Source organism: Drosophila montana, unplaced genomic scaffold, assembly GCF_035044405.1.
Source record: "Drosophila montana isolate Dmon_TW-CO22-7 unplaced genomic scaffold, ASM3504440v1 contig_855_1, whole genome shotgun sequence".
NCBI classification, from domain to species: domain Eukaryota; kingdom Metazoa; phylum Arthropoda; class Insecta; order Diptera; family Drosophilidae; genus Drosophila; species Drosophila montana.
Genome location: NW_026999144.1, coordinates 134,030 through 149,344, shown reverse-complemented (window position 1 = coordinate 149,344; position 15,315 = coordinate 134,030). Strand labels below are relative to the sequence as shown.

Sequence of the window (15,315 nt, the reverse complement as noted above, 5' to 3'; positions counted from 1 at the left end):
AGAGACCAGTCCGCAAAGACAGACGGACATATAATTTGCCAAAATTGCTCAAAAAACAGAATTTCGATATCGATTTTTTCGATTACTTGAAAACAGGGCAAGTTATCGAATATCGAAAACAAACTCGATCTGCGCGGGCACTAGGAGGACCTACAGCCAAAATTGCAAGTATCTAGCTCTTATACTTAGGTTCTGAGATCCTTGCGTTCATACATACACACAGACGGACGGACGGGCAGACGGACGGACGGACAGACAGACAGACGGACATAGCTAGATCAACTCGGCTATTGATGCTGATCAAGAATATATATACTTTATGGGGTCGGAGATGCTTCCTTCTGCCTGTTACATACATTTGTACAAATACATTATACCCTTTTTACCCATTTTCAATGGGTTCAGGGTATAATAAACGTGTTAAGTACATATGTATGAAAAAGATTGAATTAAAATAGCAGTATATATACACAGCACATCAGAAAATACACATGATTGTACATATATGTATATAAAAGAATGTACAAAAATGGCGCGCACTTCTCGCCAACAGTCACGTGTTTGGCAAATATTATGACACATGTTCACTAAAACCTTCTGTAGCTCTTAGCCGATCATAGCACAATTTGCTGCGATATTCTTACTGTGCCATGGAATATTTGTATTTTCGCAACAACGCAATATCCTTAATATTGTGGCTGTAGTTGCTGAAGAATTTTTATTGAGTCCAGAGCAGAACTGTCGCTACAAACACGTAAGCTTCCTTCTATACATACCATATGTACAAATAAAAATCAAAACAGCAAGCTGGTATTTACCAGCCGTATCCGGTCCAAGTTTTATGCTTTAAATTTTAGACATCAATTTTCCACCCATGTCTAGTCTATTGTTAGTCTGAAAATTTATATTTAACGTAGATATTTGAAAACAAGTAACAGGTTCTAGTCGGGAGCTCCCTACTATGGGATACCCTGAACCCTCCTATTCCAACATCAAATGCAGATCCCGCTACGCGCTCGATTGATTTAGTAGTAATAAATAAAAAAAGAAAAAAAAATTGTTCCCTTGGCAGGGTTCGAACTCGCAACTAATCGGACCAGTTGCCGCTGCCTGTACTCAAGTGCCACACCAATAACTGAGCTTTAATGAGAAAAAAAACCAATTAAAATAACAGCACAGAAAACAATACAATCGTAATTGCAATGCTGTTGATAGAATTCAAAGCAGACGCGCGTGAATGTATGTCTGTGTACATGTATACAGATATTCTTGTAATTTGCGCAGCAGCTATGCTGCTAACACGTGCGCGCATAACTTTTGTGTTTCTTAACCGATCTTAATGAAATTTTCGACAGTACATCTTATTGTAGAATAGATTAAGAATATTTGTGTGTTCTCAAAAATGCAATTTCATATAAATCGTGGCTTAAATTGATGGGCAATACAAGTTGGATAATTAACTTAATTTATAGCTTTGAGGTGGTAGCGTGGAGGTGGCGATAGGTATAAAATGAAACTACTTGATATAAATATACTATTCCAGAAGCTACATGTCAAGTTTGGTGACTCTAGCTCCTATTGTTTGCCGAAATTGCTCAAAAGACAAGATTTCGATATCGATTTTTATCGATTACTTGGGAACGGGGCAAGTTATCGAATATCGGAAACAAACTCGACCTGCGCGGGTATAGGAGGACCTACAGCTAAAATTTCAAGTCTCTAGCTCTTATAGGTTCTGATATCCTTGCGTTCATACATACGGACAGACGGACGGACGGACGGACGGACAGACGGACGGACGGACAGACGGACAGACGGACATGGCTAGATCGACTCGGCTATTGATGCTGATCAAGAATATATATACTTTATGGGGTCGGAGATGCTTCCTTCTGCCTGTTTCGATAGTACATCTTATTGTAAAATAGAATATAGAATATTTGTGTATTATCAAAAAGTCAATTGCATGTAAATTGTGGCTTAAATTGATGGGCAATACAAGTTGGGTAATTAACTTGATTTGTAGCTTTGTAGTGGTAGCGGGGAGGTGGTGATAGGTATAAAATGAAAGATACATGGTATATATATAGTATTCTTGAAGCTACATGTCAAGTTTGGTGACTCTAGCTCATATTATTTTCCGAAATTGCTCAAAAAGCAGGATTTCGATATCGATTTTTATCGATTACTTGGAAACGGGCCAAGTTATCGAATATCAGAAACAAACTGGATCTGCGCGGGGACTAGGAGGACCTACAGCTTAAATTTCAAGTCTCTAGCTCTTATAGGTTCTGATATCCTTGCGTTCATACATACGGACAGACGGACGGACGGACGGACGAACGGACAGACGGACAGACAGACAGACGGACATGGCTAGATCGACTCGGCTATTGATGCTGATCAAAAATATATATATATATATACTTTATGGGGTCGGAGATGCTTCCTTCTGCCTGTTACATACGTTTGCACAAATACATTATACCCTGTTTACCCATTTTTAATGGGTTCAGGGTATACAAAACTTCACTAAAACTTCGCTCACCAAATCTTTGAAGGCGTTTTTAGCACGGAGGAATGGATTTTCCGAATAGTGTGAAACACCGCTCAAATAAATTGTAACTAAGTGATTTGAAAATAACTTTGAGAAAGATCGAATGGTAGACAAAAAAGTTCATACATCCATTATCCGCGATTTTACCACACTTGCAGGTGGGATTCGGCAAGCCCCCGTCTTAGCGTTCACCGTCATCCCATAAGGTAACTATGGCCATAGCTGTGCTTTGCTCACCAATCAGTCTGTCAGTCGGGGCAAACCGTTTGCCACACACTATGGTATATGATATACGAAATATAAAAATTATAAATCTAGCTTTTGTTTTCGAGATCAACGCGTTCACATAGATGGACAGACGCACATCAGCTTTTCGTCTAGATACTTCACGGCTACTTCTGTTGGTTAAATAAATTTGAATTAAATCATTGTACCCGTTTTACTCGTATTCAGTGGATTTAGAGTATAAAAATGGCCAACATGATTGGATGGTCACGGGCGATAAGGTGGTGCATTTAGCTTTGCATTTTGTGCAGATTTATGCCGTGTGAATATTTAAGTCTCATTGTTGCACAATCACCCAAAAAAAAATGCAATGTTATCGTGAGAAAGTTGGCAGGCCATTCTAAATTTTGACCCAAGGTATTTTTAATTAAGTAACAATGAAAAAGAGTGCTACATACATATGTATGTATACATGCACAAATGCATAAATACACACAACATATGGAAGTATGTATCTACAAAATTAAATTTTATATAAGAACCAAACGAACGAAAACGATCTTATTATTTTTCCGTCCTAATCTGCCTGTCAAATACACTTGCAAAAAGCTATTATACCCTTTTTGCTCATACTCAGTGATAATAGGGTAAAAAAAAAAATGGCCAGTGTCTAAGCAAAAGTCTTAAGCAATAGCAGCGTCTGCGTCAACGCCAATGACTCCGACGATGCCAAAACATCACCACAGATCTAGAAATCTGCAAGCGCGTTAACTTTCATTATTGGCCGCCGGTTTGCCATATATACTGCTCGTGAAATGCAGCTGATCCTGTCTTCTCTAGATGAACACCAAATAAAAACACTTGCAATAGCTAAAAAAGCCAATCATGAGCTAGCAAATGCTGCAGCTGACAACGACCACGCAGAAGTCACTGAGTCAATGTCAGTGGAGTGCAGTCATTGACTTTGGTTGGATGCAACCCGGTTTATACTCCTTGACTTTCTTCATCGCATATTGGCGGTACTGTGAGCCGAAAAAAGCGAAAGTTGCCATAATCTACGAAAATTTTGATGTCGCCGGATGTCCAGCAACTAAACAGCCAACACACAAACGCGACGCGGTTAGTTTCGGCGAGGATAAGACATGGGGTTTGGGTCAACGTTAGCAATGGCCAACGACGCGCTCAAAAAAGAAATTACAATTTTACGTTTGGCAAAGCAGTTTTTCTAGACAACTTGTCTGCTCGGCTCCTTATCATTGATGTGGGACATTGAATCTATCTATAGACTGCGAATTAAAACATGTTGCTGTCGACAGAAAGTTGGTTATGGTTGTTATTAACGACGACCAAAACCAGCAACTAGTCACATCAATGCCTCGCTGGAAATTTATACAAAGCCTTGATATCTGACTAAAGTTGAACAAAAATCTACCCATATTCTAATATCTCATACCAACCCGTCGACTCAACAGAAAAGAGTGAGATCCACTAGTGGAAAGTCCGTCCGTTTTTCGGGGAAGGGCTAACTAATCAAGTGGTTTCGTTCATCAGATTTTGCTCATATCAGAAGCATAGTGACGTCTGCTTCTATGCATGAATCTATTATAACACGCTCAACAGGCCCTTTAAAAATGCCCAGATTCAACAAATTTGACAATCTGTTAGTACGTTTCTAGTGACACTGCGTTTGCCGATTGCCTCCACAATCTCTATAATTAAAACTATTAGTTCTGAAAACCGATAATGCTATGGAGCTGAAATAATTACTCTAGTTACCTTTCGTTATGGAAGTGCACGCTAAAACGAGGCTTGAGAAATTCCATAGCACGTATGGAAAAATCGAGAAAACGGTTATATGAAATGCATCCGATCGGGCGGAAAACTTTAATTCCAACTTTTCGTTCTGTAATCGATGGACTTCCAACTTATTTTAAAATATCGTTGAGTTTTGCATGTGGAAATGGTTAGAAATTGAATGTGTATTATTTGAAGCAAACAAAAACTCGTGCAGATAAGGCAGAGAAATGCCAGATAGTTATTAATAAATCTCAAAAGGTGTTTCGACTTTACGTTTGCAACCATTGCATAATCTTTTTCTCTACACTACATATGTATTGTGTGACAATTCATATTGAATTTTACAACAAAAAATTTGAAACCAGAGATTTTTTTCACTTCTAATGCATGAAAATGATAATAAGAATTTACATTTGCATAGGAAGACTGTTTGGAATTTGCAAGGCAATTATTACTCCCGAGTAGACAAACCAATTAACCAATGATTGGTGACTGTAACCACTAACCATACAATACAATGCATTGTATGGTTAGTGCTGTAACTCTAAAGAAGTGATAGCCAATATCGATTATTTCAATTTTCAAATTCTGTGGGTGTATCGGTTTGTGCCGTTTAGTCGGCCTTTGTGAGCGTTTATTAATCTGGTTGGAAGTAGAAGCTGCATTTCTGTGAAACGTTTCTTGTGTACCATCGAATTGGTTTTAAACATTTTTCAAAGATATTTGTTAAAATTCATTTGAGACGTTTCTTACACTTTTTTTATGTGTGTAAAATGATAATTAAGACGTGAAGTTCAAGGTAGAGAAAGAATTTTAATATTTCCGCGGCATGGAATGGTGGTTAAAGTTATAGCTCAGGCATCAAGTAAGGTAGATATATAGAAATACTAGCGGCCTAGTATAACCCGGCCTTGCCCGTGGCACGAATGTTAAAAATCTACGTTCTCAAAAAGCTTTGAAAATGATTTTGAAACTTATCGGACGGTAAACAAACAACTTTCATGCAAACGTTTTCCGCCAATTTACCAATGTTGCGAGTGGAATTTCCCAAATCGCTGAAACACGTATTCATTATATTCTTATGTAGATCTTGAAAATAAGTTTGAAGCAAATCGGACACAACTTAAGACTTTGCACAAAAAATCTTTGAGTCGCATTCCCCCCGAAGAAGTTTGAATTCTGCGAAAAGTGTGAAACACGTCTCAAGTGATTTATCTTATAGCTCTCTGGAAATGAATTTGAGCGCGAAACATCACCCACCAATCTTTGACCTCCATTTCCACCAGGGAGGAATGGATTTTCCTAAAAGTGTGAAACACCCCTCAAATGAATTTGAACGAAGATCTGTGAAAATAAGTTTGAGGCCGATCGGATGGTAAACAAAAAAGTTACATACAAACGTTTTTCGCGTTTTTTCCACACTTTCGGGTGGAATTTCCCGAAACCCCGCCTTAACGTGCACCTACATCACATAAGGTAACCACAGTGAAAATTTCAGCATCCTAGCTGTTACGGTTTGGGCTGTGCGTTGATCACCAATCAGTCAGTCAGTCAGTCAATCATTCAGTCAGTCAAGACAAACAGTTTTATATAGAGAGATATTTCTGATATATTTTTATTGCTGTACTGATTTATATATTTTGAATGACAAGTATATAGATTAATATGTTAGACCTATTTAAAACAACTGATTGAAACATTGTCATCACATTAATTTAAACTTCTTTCGAAACAAACTCATGACACAAAAATAGAAACGTTTAATGTCTAAGCTGTTGCAGTAAGTAAACTTATTTATTCAAAGCAGAAACCGAGACCTAAAGAGAACTCAAAGACTTGTGACTCACGGGTGAGGAATTTCAACGACATTGACAGTATCAAGTTAACTTTAAAATTAAATACAACAGCGAAGCCAAAATAAATCAAATTGTAAGACTTTTAATAAATAATAAATTTTGCGTTAAGATGCAATGCAAACAATCTTTAAACCATTTAACATTTGGATTGAAAATAGTTAATAAACCATTTGCATTGCTGCCCACAGCTTCCCTTATACATCCATATTTAACAAGCGAGCATTTAAAGTGGTAAAATGGATCGAAATTAAAACCCAGTCGGCTTAAATAAAGTAAAAAGGTTTATAGTTTCGTGCAAATTAATGTAACAGGTAGTAGAAAGTATCTCCGACCACATAAAGTATATTTATTCTCAGCATCAGAAGCCAAGATGGTTTAAGGACTTAGGTCACCAACTTTTCAGTTAGTATACACAGATGAAGATGATTTAATTTATGCTGTGTGTGTGTGTTTTTTTTTGTGTATGTATGTATTGAGGGAACCTAGACCACCTTGATGCTGGGTATTGGTATCTCCTAGGGGCCACTTTCAATTAGAGCTCTCTTACTTGTTTTCACATGCGCACGTCAACGTCACACGTGAAATTTGAAAAGTTGAAATATTTACATACAATTTGTCAACTAGTCACTGGATTAACGGTCTTTGCATGGGCCAATAGCGATAAAGTTACGTCAAACCACGGATGGCTTAATGAATACATCATGATTAGTGAAAGCAACAGTAAACAAAAGTGTGATACGAATGAAAGGCGAAAGCCAGGTAGAATGATTAAAAAGTGCGAAAATTTCATAAACACAAATGGATCTGAACTAATGCAGTCATGATGTTAATTATAAGAGCTCGTATAAATTCTATCAAAGTATAATCGATTGTTGAAAAAAGGAAAGCCCACAAGTCTGCAAATCTCTTGCAACTCAAGACAGTCGCATCATAGTCTTAACTCGAATTCAACGCCTACCAAGCTGATTAGCAACCGTAAAGGTTTGATGTTTTAAAGTATATTGCTGAATTTAAATATTTTATAAGCTTTTCATTGAAAAGGCGTATCTACTAGTTATGTAATATTAGCAAGACGCATGTCTTACATACAAAACTATAGAAATATATAGCGAAGCAAAAACAAAATAAAAGAGATGCAGAAAAGGGTTACGTAAGCTTCAATGTGCCCTTTTAAATTCACGAGCAGGTTTATCTTATATTTATGTGTGTGCCATTGTTTATTGTTGTTGTATTGACCACATTCAATTATGTCTAAATCATGTCGCTGACAGAAATGTGAACTTAAGTAATTTTTGGGCATCGGAAAGACATCATGATTCAAAAATATTTTTTAAAAGCTGAGATTAAACTGATTATAAATGAAAACCATCCAGTTGTGAAAGAAGTATATTTACTTTTTGTTAAAAGTTGAAAGCTGTCTCGCAAGTTCAGATAGCGTCTGGGAAATCTACGACGTTAACAGTAATGAACGAAAGAAAGAGCGAGGTGATATTCGAATAGAGCTAGAATAAGATAAGGGTTTTCATTAGGCCCAACAAAGATGCCAAACTGAGAAAAAGAGCTTTTCCGATCATTGAAAAAATTGTTATGCAAAAAATAAGTGAGAGTGCTCCAATGGGTGGTGCGCGACTATCAGATACCCTGTATGTATACCCACTAAAGCACACATACACACACACGCCGCTGCAGTGCATTTTATGCTGCGGATGATGCTTCTTGATTTTACTGCAGACTATGGCATATGTATTTTTGATAAAGGCGGTGCCTATAATCCGGTCTGTATGAAATATTAATGGAATATATATCGCATACAAAAGTGTATTAATACCAATCGCATGCGTCAACCTTTACAAATGAAATGGGGGATCATTCGAAAAATCTATGCACGTTTCGTAAATCACAGTGCGATATATGATGTTTCAGGATTACATTGTGAAGACAATAACACAGTCGGTTCCATCCGACTGCAACTATGTTGTGCCAACTTTAAACTTACAACTCGATAATCAAATGTCATAAGTCATCTTATTTTTGCCTATGACAACTCGATTTACATAAGTTGTACAGCTTCAGAAAAGTTTGAAGTAAATAGTTGCAAAATTTATATATATATTTTATTTGCAATAGTTGCAAAATCCCAATAATTAAAAATCGCCATAATTATTGGGATTTTGCACTATTGCAAATAAAATATATATATAAATATACATACTTACTGTTCAGTCATTATTTAGTTCGTTTAGATTGATTCATCGTTTGTGTGAAATAACATTCTTTAAGTAAATACCAATTGAGGGTCAGTTTGACTGTTGTTCAGCTGGCACTATAAGTCCCTGGAATTTCAGCTGTGTGCTGCATGGCAGTTGGCGTAGACAGCGAAACCAAAACAAGTTTAGAAACCAACAACGAGGCAGTACGGCGTTTATATGCTTTAAACGATAATTTATAACTTTGATTTTGCTTTACTTTGAATCGCGAAGCATGTCGACCTTCAAACTGACATGAAAGAGTTGCACACTTACAGTTACGAGTATCGTGACACAAATACAGCTGTCCTCTCTTTCTTTTCTCCCGCTCTCTCTCTCTCTCTCTCTCTCTCTCTCTCTCACACACGGTCTCTCTGCCACTATCTCTCGGACCACTGAGGAGGTGTTCTCTACCTACCTTGTAGGTAGCTGATCAATGTTATAAAAATATATATTTACATGGACACATTATGATGATTCCGATCCTAAAAGAATATATGTTCTTAGTCAGTATCAATAGCCAAGTCGATCTAGAGAAATCCATCTGTCTGTCCGGTCTGGACTAGAGTCTTGAAATTTTGAAATAAGTTAGAAGCCAATCGGAGAAAAACTTAAAGTTTTGCTCAAAAAGGAGGGTTGGAGAGTTAGATTTTACGCAAATTGTGAAACATATCTCAAGTTATCCCGACAGTTCACACACCAAATCTTTGCCACATTTTTACTAAGTAGCGATGAATTTTTCGAAAATTTTAAAATAAACAGAGATCTTTGAAAATGAGTTTGAGGTCAATCGGATGGTAAAGAAAAAGTTGTATAAAATTATTTCCTACGATTTTTCCACATTTGTGTGTGGAATTACCTAAAATCCCGTCTTATCGGAAATTCCTTGTTCTGTGACATACATTAGCCAAAAATCAATAAGCGCTTTTTCAATGAGTACAAAGTATATAAAAAACCAAATACCGTTCCATTTGCTATTCGCCCACGCATTGAAGAAAAGATCTCGGGCTCGCGATACAGCTTGGGACTGATTGTTCTTCTCTAGAGGCTCGGCGTGCGGTTGATACTCAACAACAAAATGGGAGCAAGATATACTGGGGCGCCTATACGGCAAAAAAAACCGTCAACCACTTTTTGTTGATTTGACGACTCTATGCATTGGATACTTAGTGATTGTAGGCTAATGTTATCTACCCGATCGGAGCAAATTGGTAACTTGTTTTTTTGATTTAATTAATTTATTATTATTATTAATTATAGATTTGCGTGATAAATAAAATGCCTGTGTTTTTATTCCATATGTTTTTACCATTGTTAATAATTATTAATTAAATAAAATTAAAAACTATTCACATTTTGTTCAAAAATATTGATAGTGAAATCAAAATCAGCTGCAGGAACGTACCGAACTTTGGCAAAATCGAAAAAATGATGAAGTGATGTCATACCGCAATATAATTTTCAACCCATCTGCATACTGGTTGAAGAAAGAGAACGCATAATAAATTTAAAAAAAAAAACACTATACCAGTTCCATTATACGCATACTGAGTGCATGTGCAGAAGATTGAAAAAGATAATGTTTACCAAAATGTTGTTTATTTATTATTATTATCAGTTAAATGTCGTCACATTTTAAAAAAGGATTTTTGGTATAACCAAAAACAAAATAACTACTTAGATGAGTAACCTCCATACAAAATTTGTTCTGTGGCTTTTCAAGTGAATTTACGCTCTTCAAAATCCAGCCGAGTGGCTTTTCGCGAATGTTTAATATGAAAAATATTATATATATTAGATACAATTACTTAATTGTAAAGGCAAAGTTTAAAATAAAATAATTTTAAATGACATAGCCCGCATGCATGCAGTAGCTCACGTAAATTGGGGTTTCTTTTATTTTTGCACAGTGTATGCTAGAGAGAAGACCCTGTCCCAGCTAATGGCGTGCAAGCACCTACGTTTAAGTGTGTGAATTGTGCATGTATAATTGCATTAATATATGTATGGGTTATTATTCACTGCTTTGACTTTGGCTGCCGAAAAACCTTATTTTGCTAGTTTTCTTGCTCAAACCATGACCCATCCCTAGTTTGTATTTAAATAGCTTGTGTGCTAAGGTTGGGCCGGTGTAAAATCAGCATCTTTTAAGCCCGTGACAATATTTAAATAAACATTTTAAATTAAATTAATAATAATATTATTAAAATTCAAGTATCAGTTAATATAACCTTTGTGTCGACTCAAAATATTCCCCCAAGGACCAACACGAGGAAGTCATCATGATGTTCCTCTGCGATACTCTTCTTAGTATTTATATTATCCTTGGTATAGCCATAAGCCAGGCAACGATAAATAAGCATGAGTCCTAGCTTCGAAAAAAAATCTAAATAGATTTATTTCTTACAATGCTTTTCACAAAGTAAGTTTTGAACTACTTTAAAATGTATTTGCTGGTACATCAAAAACATTCATTGCATTTATATATAGTGCATTCCGTTTGGCATGATGATATATCGCGTTAATGGTAAATCTTTGGCAGCCGTCGTTTCCAGTTAAACGATAACTAATCAAATTCGAAATAAAGCCGAATGATTAATGTTTGTACGTTCATGTATGTAGATGTATATAATCTACCAATATTAACCCCAGCATTAGCAAAGACTTGCGTGACAAAATTAAAGTCGAGCAAGTCAGTAACTCCAATAGAATCTATATTAAAGTACGGCAACAACAACGTAACGAAGTTTTTTTCAACGGGCCAACAATGAACCTGGAAGATACATTGCAAACAGTGGATGCAGGGATGGATTTGCTGGCTGCTATAAAGTTTTTGCTGGAATTTAAAAGTGGCTAATTGGCAAACCGGTAACTTAATCAGCACAGAACTCATACAAAGATGTCCAGCAACTAGCCCGTCAATTAAACTACAAGGTAGAAGCGCGTGTGATTCAATTTAAATAAGCCCCACAAGTCACAAAGCATTTGCTGCTTTTGACGTTTGCTCACTCAAAAAAGTTTCCCATATATCCCAAATGGGAGAGTGTACAGCATTGCATATAATTTTCGCTAAAGTTCAGTTCAGTTCGTAGTTAAATAATAAGTTCAGTGTTATTGTCTCTGTTCGCAGGCCCACAACACAAAGAAAAATACAATATGCAACATAATTAGTAACAGGCAGTAGATTTGCCTTGTTGTCGCTTTAAGTGTTGCCTGCATTTGCTATTTAACGCCCACAGGCAGAAAAGTTGACAAGGGATAGGCAATACGTTGCAACGTCTCGAGGGTGCATCATTTCCGCTTTTAAATTTTGATTCCGAGAAAATGCTTGCTTTTACCGAGAAACATGGTGCCAAGCCATGGTATGGCATATGTTTACATATTTTTACGTATGGGACACGCATATTTCAGAGCTTACATCAAAAGTTAATGAAATTATGAATAGTGATTAAGGCTTGGACAATTGTCGCAATAAACTGGTTTCGCCCCGCCCCTAAAGTCGAAACGTTATCCAAAATATTTATATACCGAAAATTTACAAAAACAAAACAAGTTTTTTCTTTTTATTTTCGCATGTGTAGCTGCGATGTTGTGAATGCTCAACCAAAAATTTGCATGACAGTTAAATGTCCGTGAATAGTCGATGGGCCATCAATTACATCTGGCCTGATATTATGAGCAGCCGCTCAGCAGAAGGCGGATGTGAAAGAAATCATCAAAAATAGTCAACCAAAACGAAATGAAACTAAAATTGTCTGCCAGACGCTAAAGTAAAAGTATATATTAGCTATGTATACATATACATATATGCTCCTAGGCACTGCATACTTGAAATACATTTATCTGTATACATACACGACGAGTAAGCATATTGTTGTTGGCAAAAATCTTTAATATGCACGCTAGGTGTTCAGTACGAGATACAGATAATTACGGCAAATTCAATTTGATTTTTGAGGAGGAATGAAGTTCGAAAGTTTTTAATGGGGCAATGCGTTTGTTAGTTATACAAAACAATTTGTTATATAAGACAGCAAATATTATAGCCGAAAGCAATCAACATAAATATTACCAAATGATTTGATAACGCGATATTCTAAAGAGCGCCGAATACTAAATACACTTGCGGATATATAGTAGATGTCCGCTTTATTTTAATTCTTAGAATTTTGTCAATACAAAAACTAGATTTTATAGCTATAACTGTAGCATATATCATATGTCATTATTGTCATTAAAAAATAGTTGTAAATATTTTTCAGATATGGAAAAAAAAAGAAGAAGAACTTAAAAGTCGAATTAAAGTTTATGATACAAAATACACCTAGATTTTAATTACCGATATAATTTACCCATACGAGAGGTAAGCTGGCAAGCATCTAGAAAATTGAAATACAAAAGGTTAACAGCAGGACTGACTGGCTTTAAGCCATGGGCTATAGAACGGCATGTTTTTTATATAACGCACAACTCTTCGCCATCTGATTGGCACGGAAGAGTGAGAGAAAGAATGACCAGTAGCCGCCCGAGTTGACTACTTTGAAGAACCCCAAAAACTACCAATAGACATTTCAAAAAAAAAAAAACTTTGATAAAGTCCATGACTAACTAAGACTAATGAGAAAATATAAATGCATCAATTGCTTTAGTTTCAGGAGAAAAACATGTTTGAAGTGGTAGAAGATGGTTTCATATATATATATATATATATATATATATATATATATATATATATATATATCCATTTAGAGAGCCAGCTGAGTTAGACACAGCTAGGTGATTCTTGCTGTTAATTATGCAATCAAATCGAAGGAAAAAACCACAAAAATACTTTTGGAAACAAGTTTAACAACGAAAATTAATGCAGAATGAAATCGAAATCACAATTTAACAGAAATAAGTGTACACAACGATATATACATATAAGTGGATGACTGAAGATGCTGGCTACAGAAAACCTGTTGTAGAACTTTTCGATCTTTTTGTGGTTTGGTTTTTTGGCAAGAGATATACAAATTGCGATATAGAAATGCGTGGTGAATATATCAAGTGGTGACAACGTGAACGACTTCCTCGAATAGCTTGGTTTTATACTGCGGTTGGCATTTTCAGCACTGCCCTTGGGATGGCGCCGCGGCAACAACTTTCGCCTGGCGGACTTTCAAGGTTGTTGGGGCGATAATCCTGTTGAACACATAACCATCACGCAGAAAATACACGGCTCAACGCAAGCTCAATGGAATGTTGCTAAACGAAAAGCAACAAGTTTTCGATATGACGAAAGATTTGCGGCAATTGCCCACAAAATGAACAAAATGATTTGTGCCAAACACTTTGAAAACTTACCGGAAGCATTTTGGCGGCGAGGCTTTTATGGTCAACGTTTTATTGTGCTGGTATGCAGTTGAATATTTTCTACTGCTTTTGACGATGTCGTTTATGTTGTAATTATTGTGTGGTGATGTTGGTATTCGGTTAAACGCATTCAACGGGTGGCCTTCTTATTTAACGGCGACGACAGCAAAAGATTTTCCTTGATTATTAAATTTTATGTGATACGAAAATATTTTAAAAATGTATGCTAAAAGTGGGTCAAGTAAGTTATTGCTGTTTTAGTAATTGCTGTTCACGATGATTTTCTTCTTCTTTGGCTGCTACAGAAACTTGGTACAATCTGTAACGCCTGCGCAGATCTGCGAAGTTTTATGCTCTGCTGCCCAGTAGCAGCAACAACAACGGGAACAACGACTGAAACAGCAACAACAAAAACCAGATCGAAAATAAAAACTGTTACACACGTCTGCGCATTTAGTTTTTCACTTTCGGCAGGCTGTGCTTTTACCACTATTCAGCACATTCATTTTTTCAAATACGCTTTCGCATTGGATATTATATTTTTTATCTAAATTTTGTTTTTAAATCTATACACTCAACTCAAAAAACAAAACAAAAATAATGAATGATAAAGAATTAAATATTGACAAAACAAGATGTGTTGAACATTTCCAACTTTGGTAACTGTTTCAATTTCGATTTCGTTTCGCGAGCAATCAACTAGCAAAAATACCAGTAATGTGAAAATACCGCTAAGCCAACATTACCGTTCAAGAGTCGCCGTTGCACTAAGTTCGTTTTGTACCCAAAAAGCGTAGCCCAGGCTTGAACAACCGTACTTGGCCAGTTGCTGAGAGGGGCTGCAGCAATAAGCCAACAACATGTTTTTGTACTGCGCAGCTGTGAAGCGGCGACTTTGCGACGTGGGCATAGCGCTGTTAAAAGCAGCTGTTAGCTAACAGATAAACGTTGGGCGCATTTATGTATAAAGTTTAATTCGTATTCGTAAGTTTACATGTATAGATAAACAAGTATATTATGGCGAGAAATAAAGCTGAAGTATTTTGTTATCGAATTTTTAATAATCTTGTGGCTACTTAAACTTAGAAAATCTTATGAAACATTTACAAAAATTATTATGTGGTTGTCTTTACCATATATTTAGATTTCATTGCAGCTTTGTTTCATTGGCTCATGTTTAAGGCTAATTGAACACAAATAGTAAGAGTGCTCTAGTCGAGAATGCCCGACTAGGACCGTGAGGCCAGCAACAACAAACATTCTTGCTTCCTTCCATGCA

At 36.3% G+C, this 15,315-nt stretch overlaps 1 protein-coding gene across 1 annotated transcript in view; it reads right to left on the bottom strand.

Annotated features, from left to right (window-relative positions):
• Cht6 (Chitinase 6) overlaps nucleotides 1-14,205 on the bottom strand; it is a 45,941-nt gene extending 31,736 nt beyond the window's left edge. The window contains 1 exon segment of the mRNA XM_064699159.1: nucleotides 14,028-14,205. Within this exon segment, the coding sequence (XP_064555229.1) occupies nucleotides 14,028-14,036 (9 nt within the window). The 5' untranslated portion in view covers nucleotides 14,037-14,205.
• Nucleotides 14,206-15,315: the final 1,110 nt, after the last annotated feature.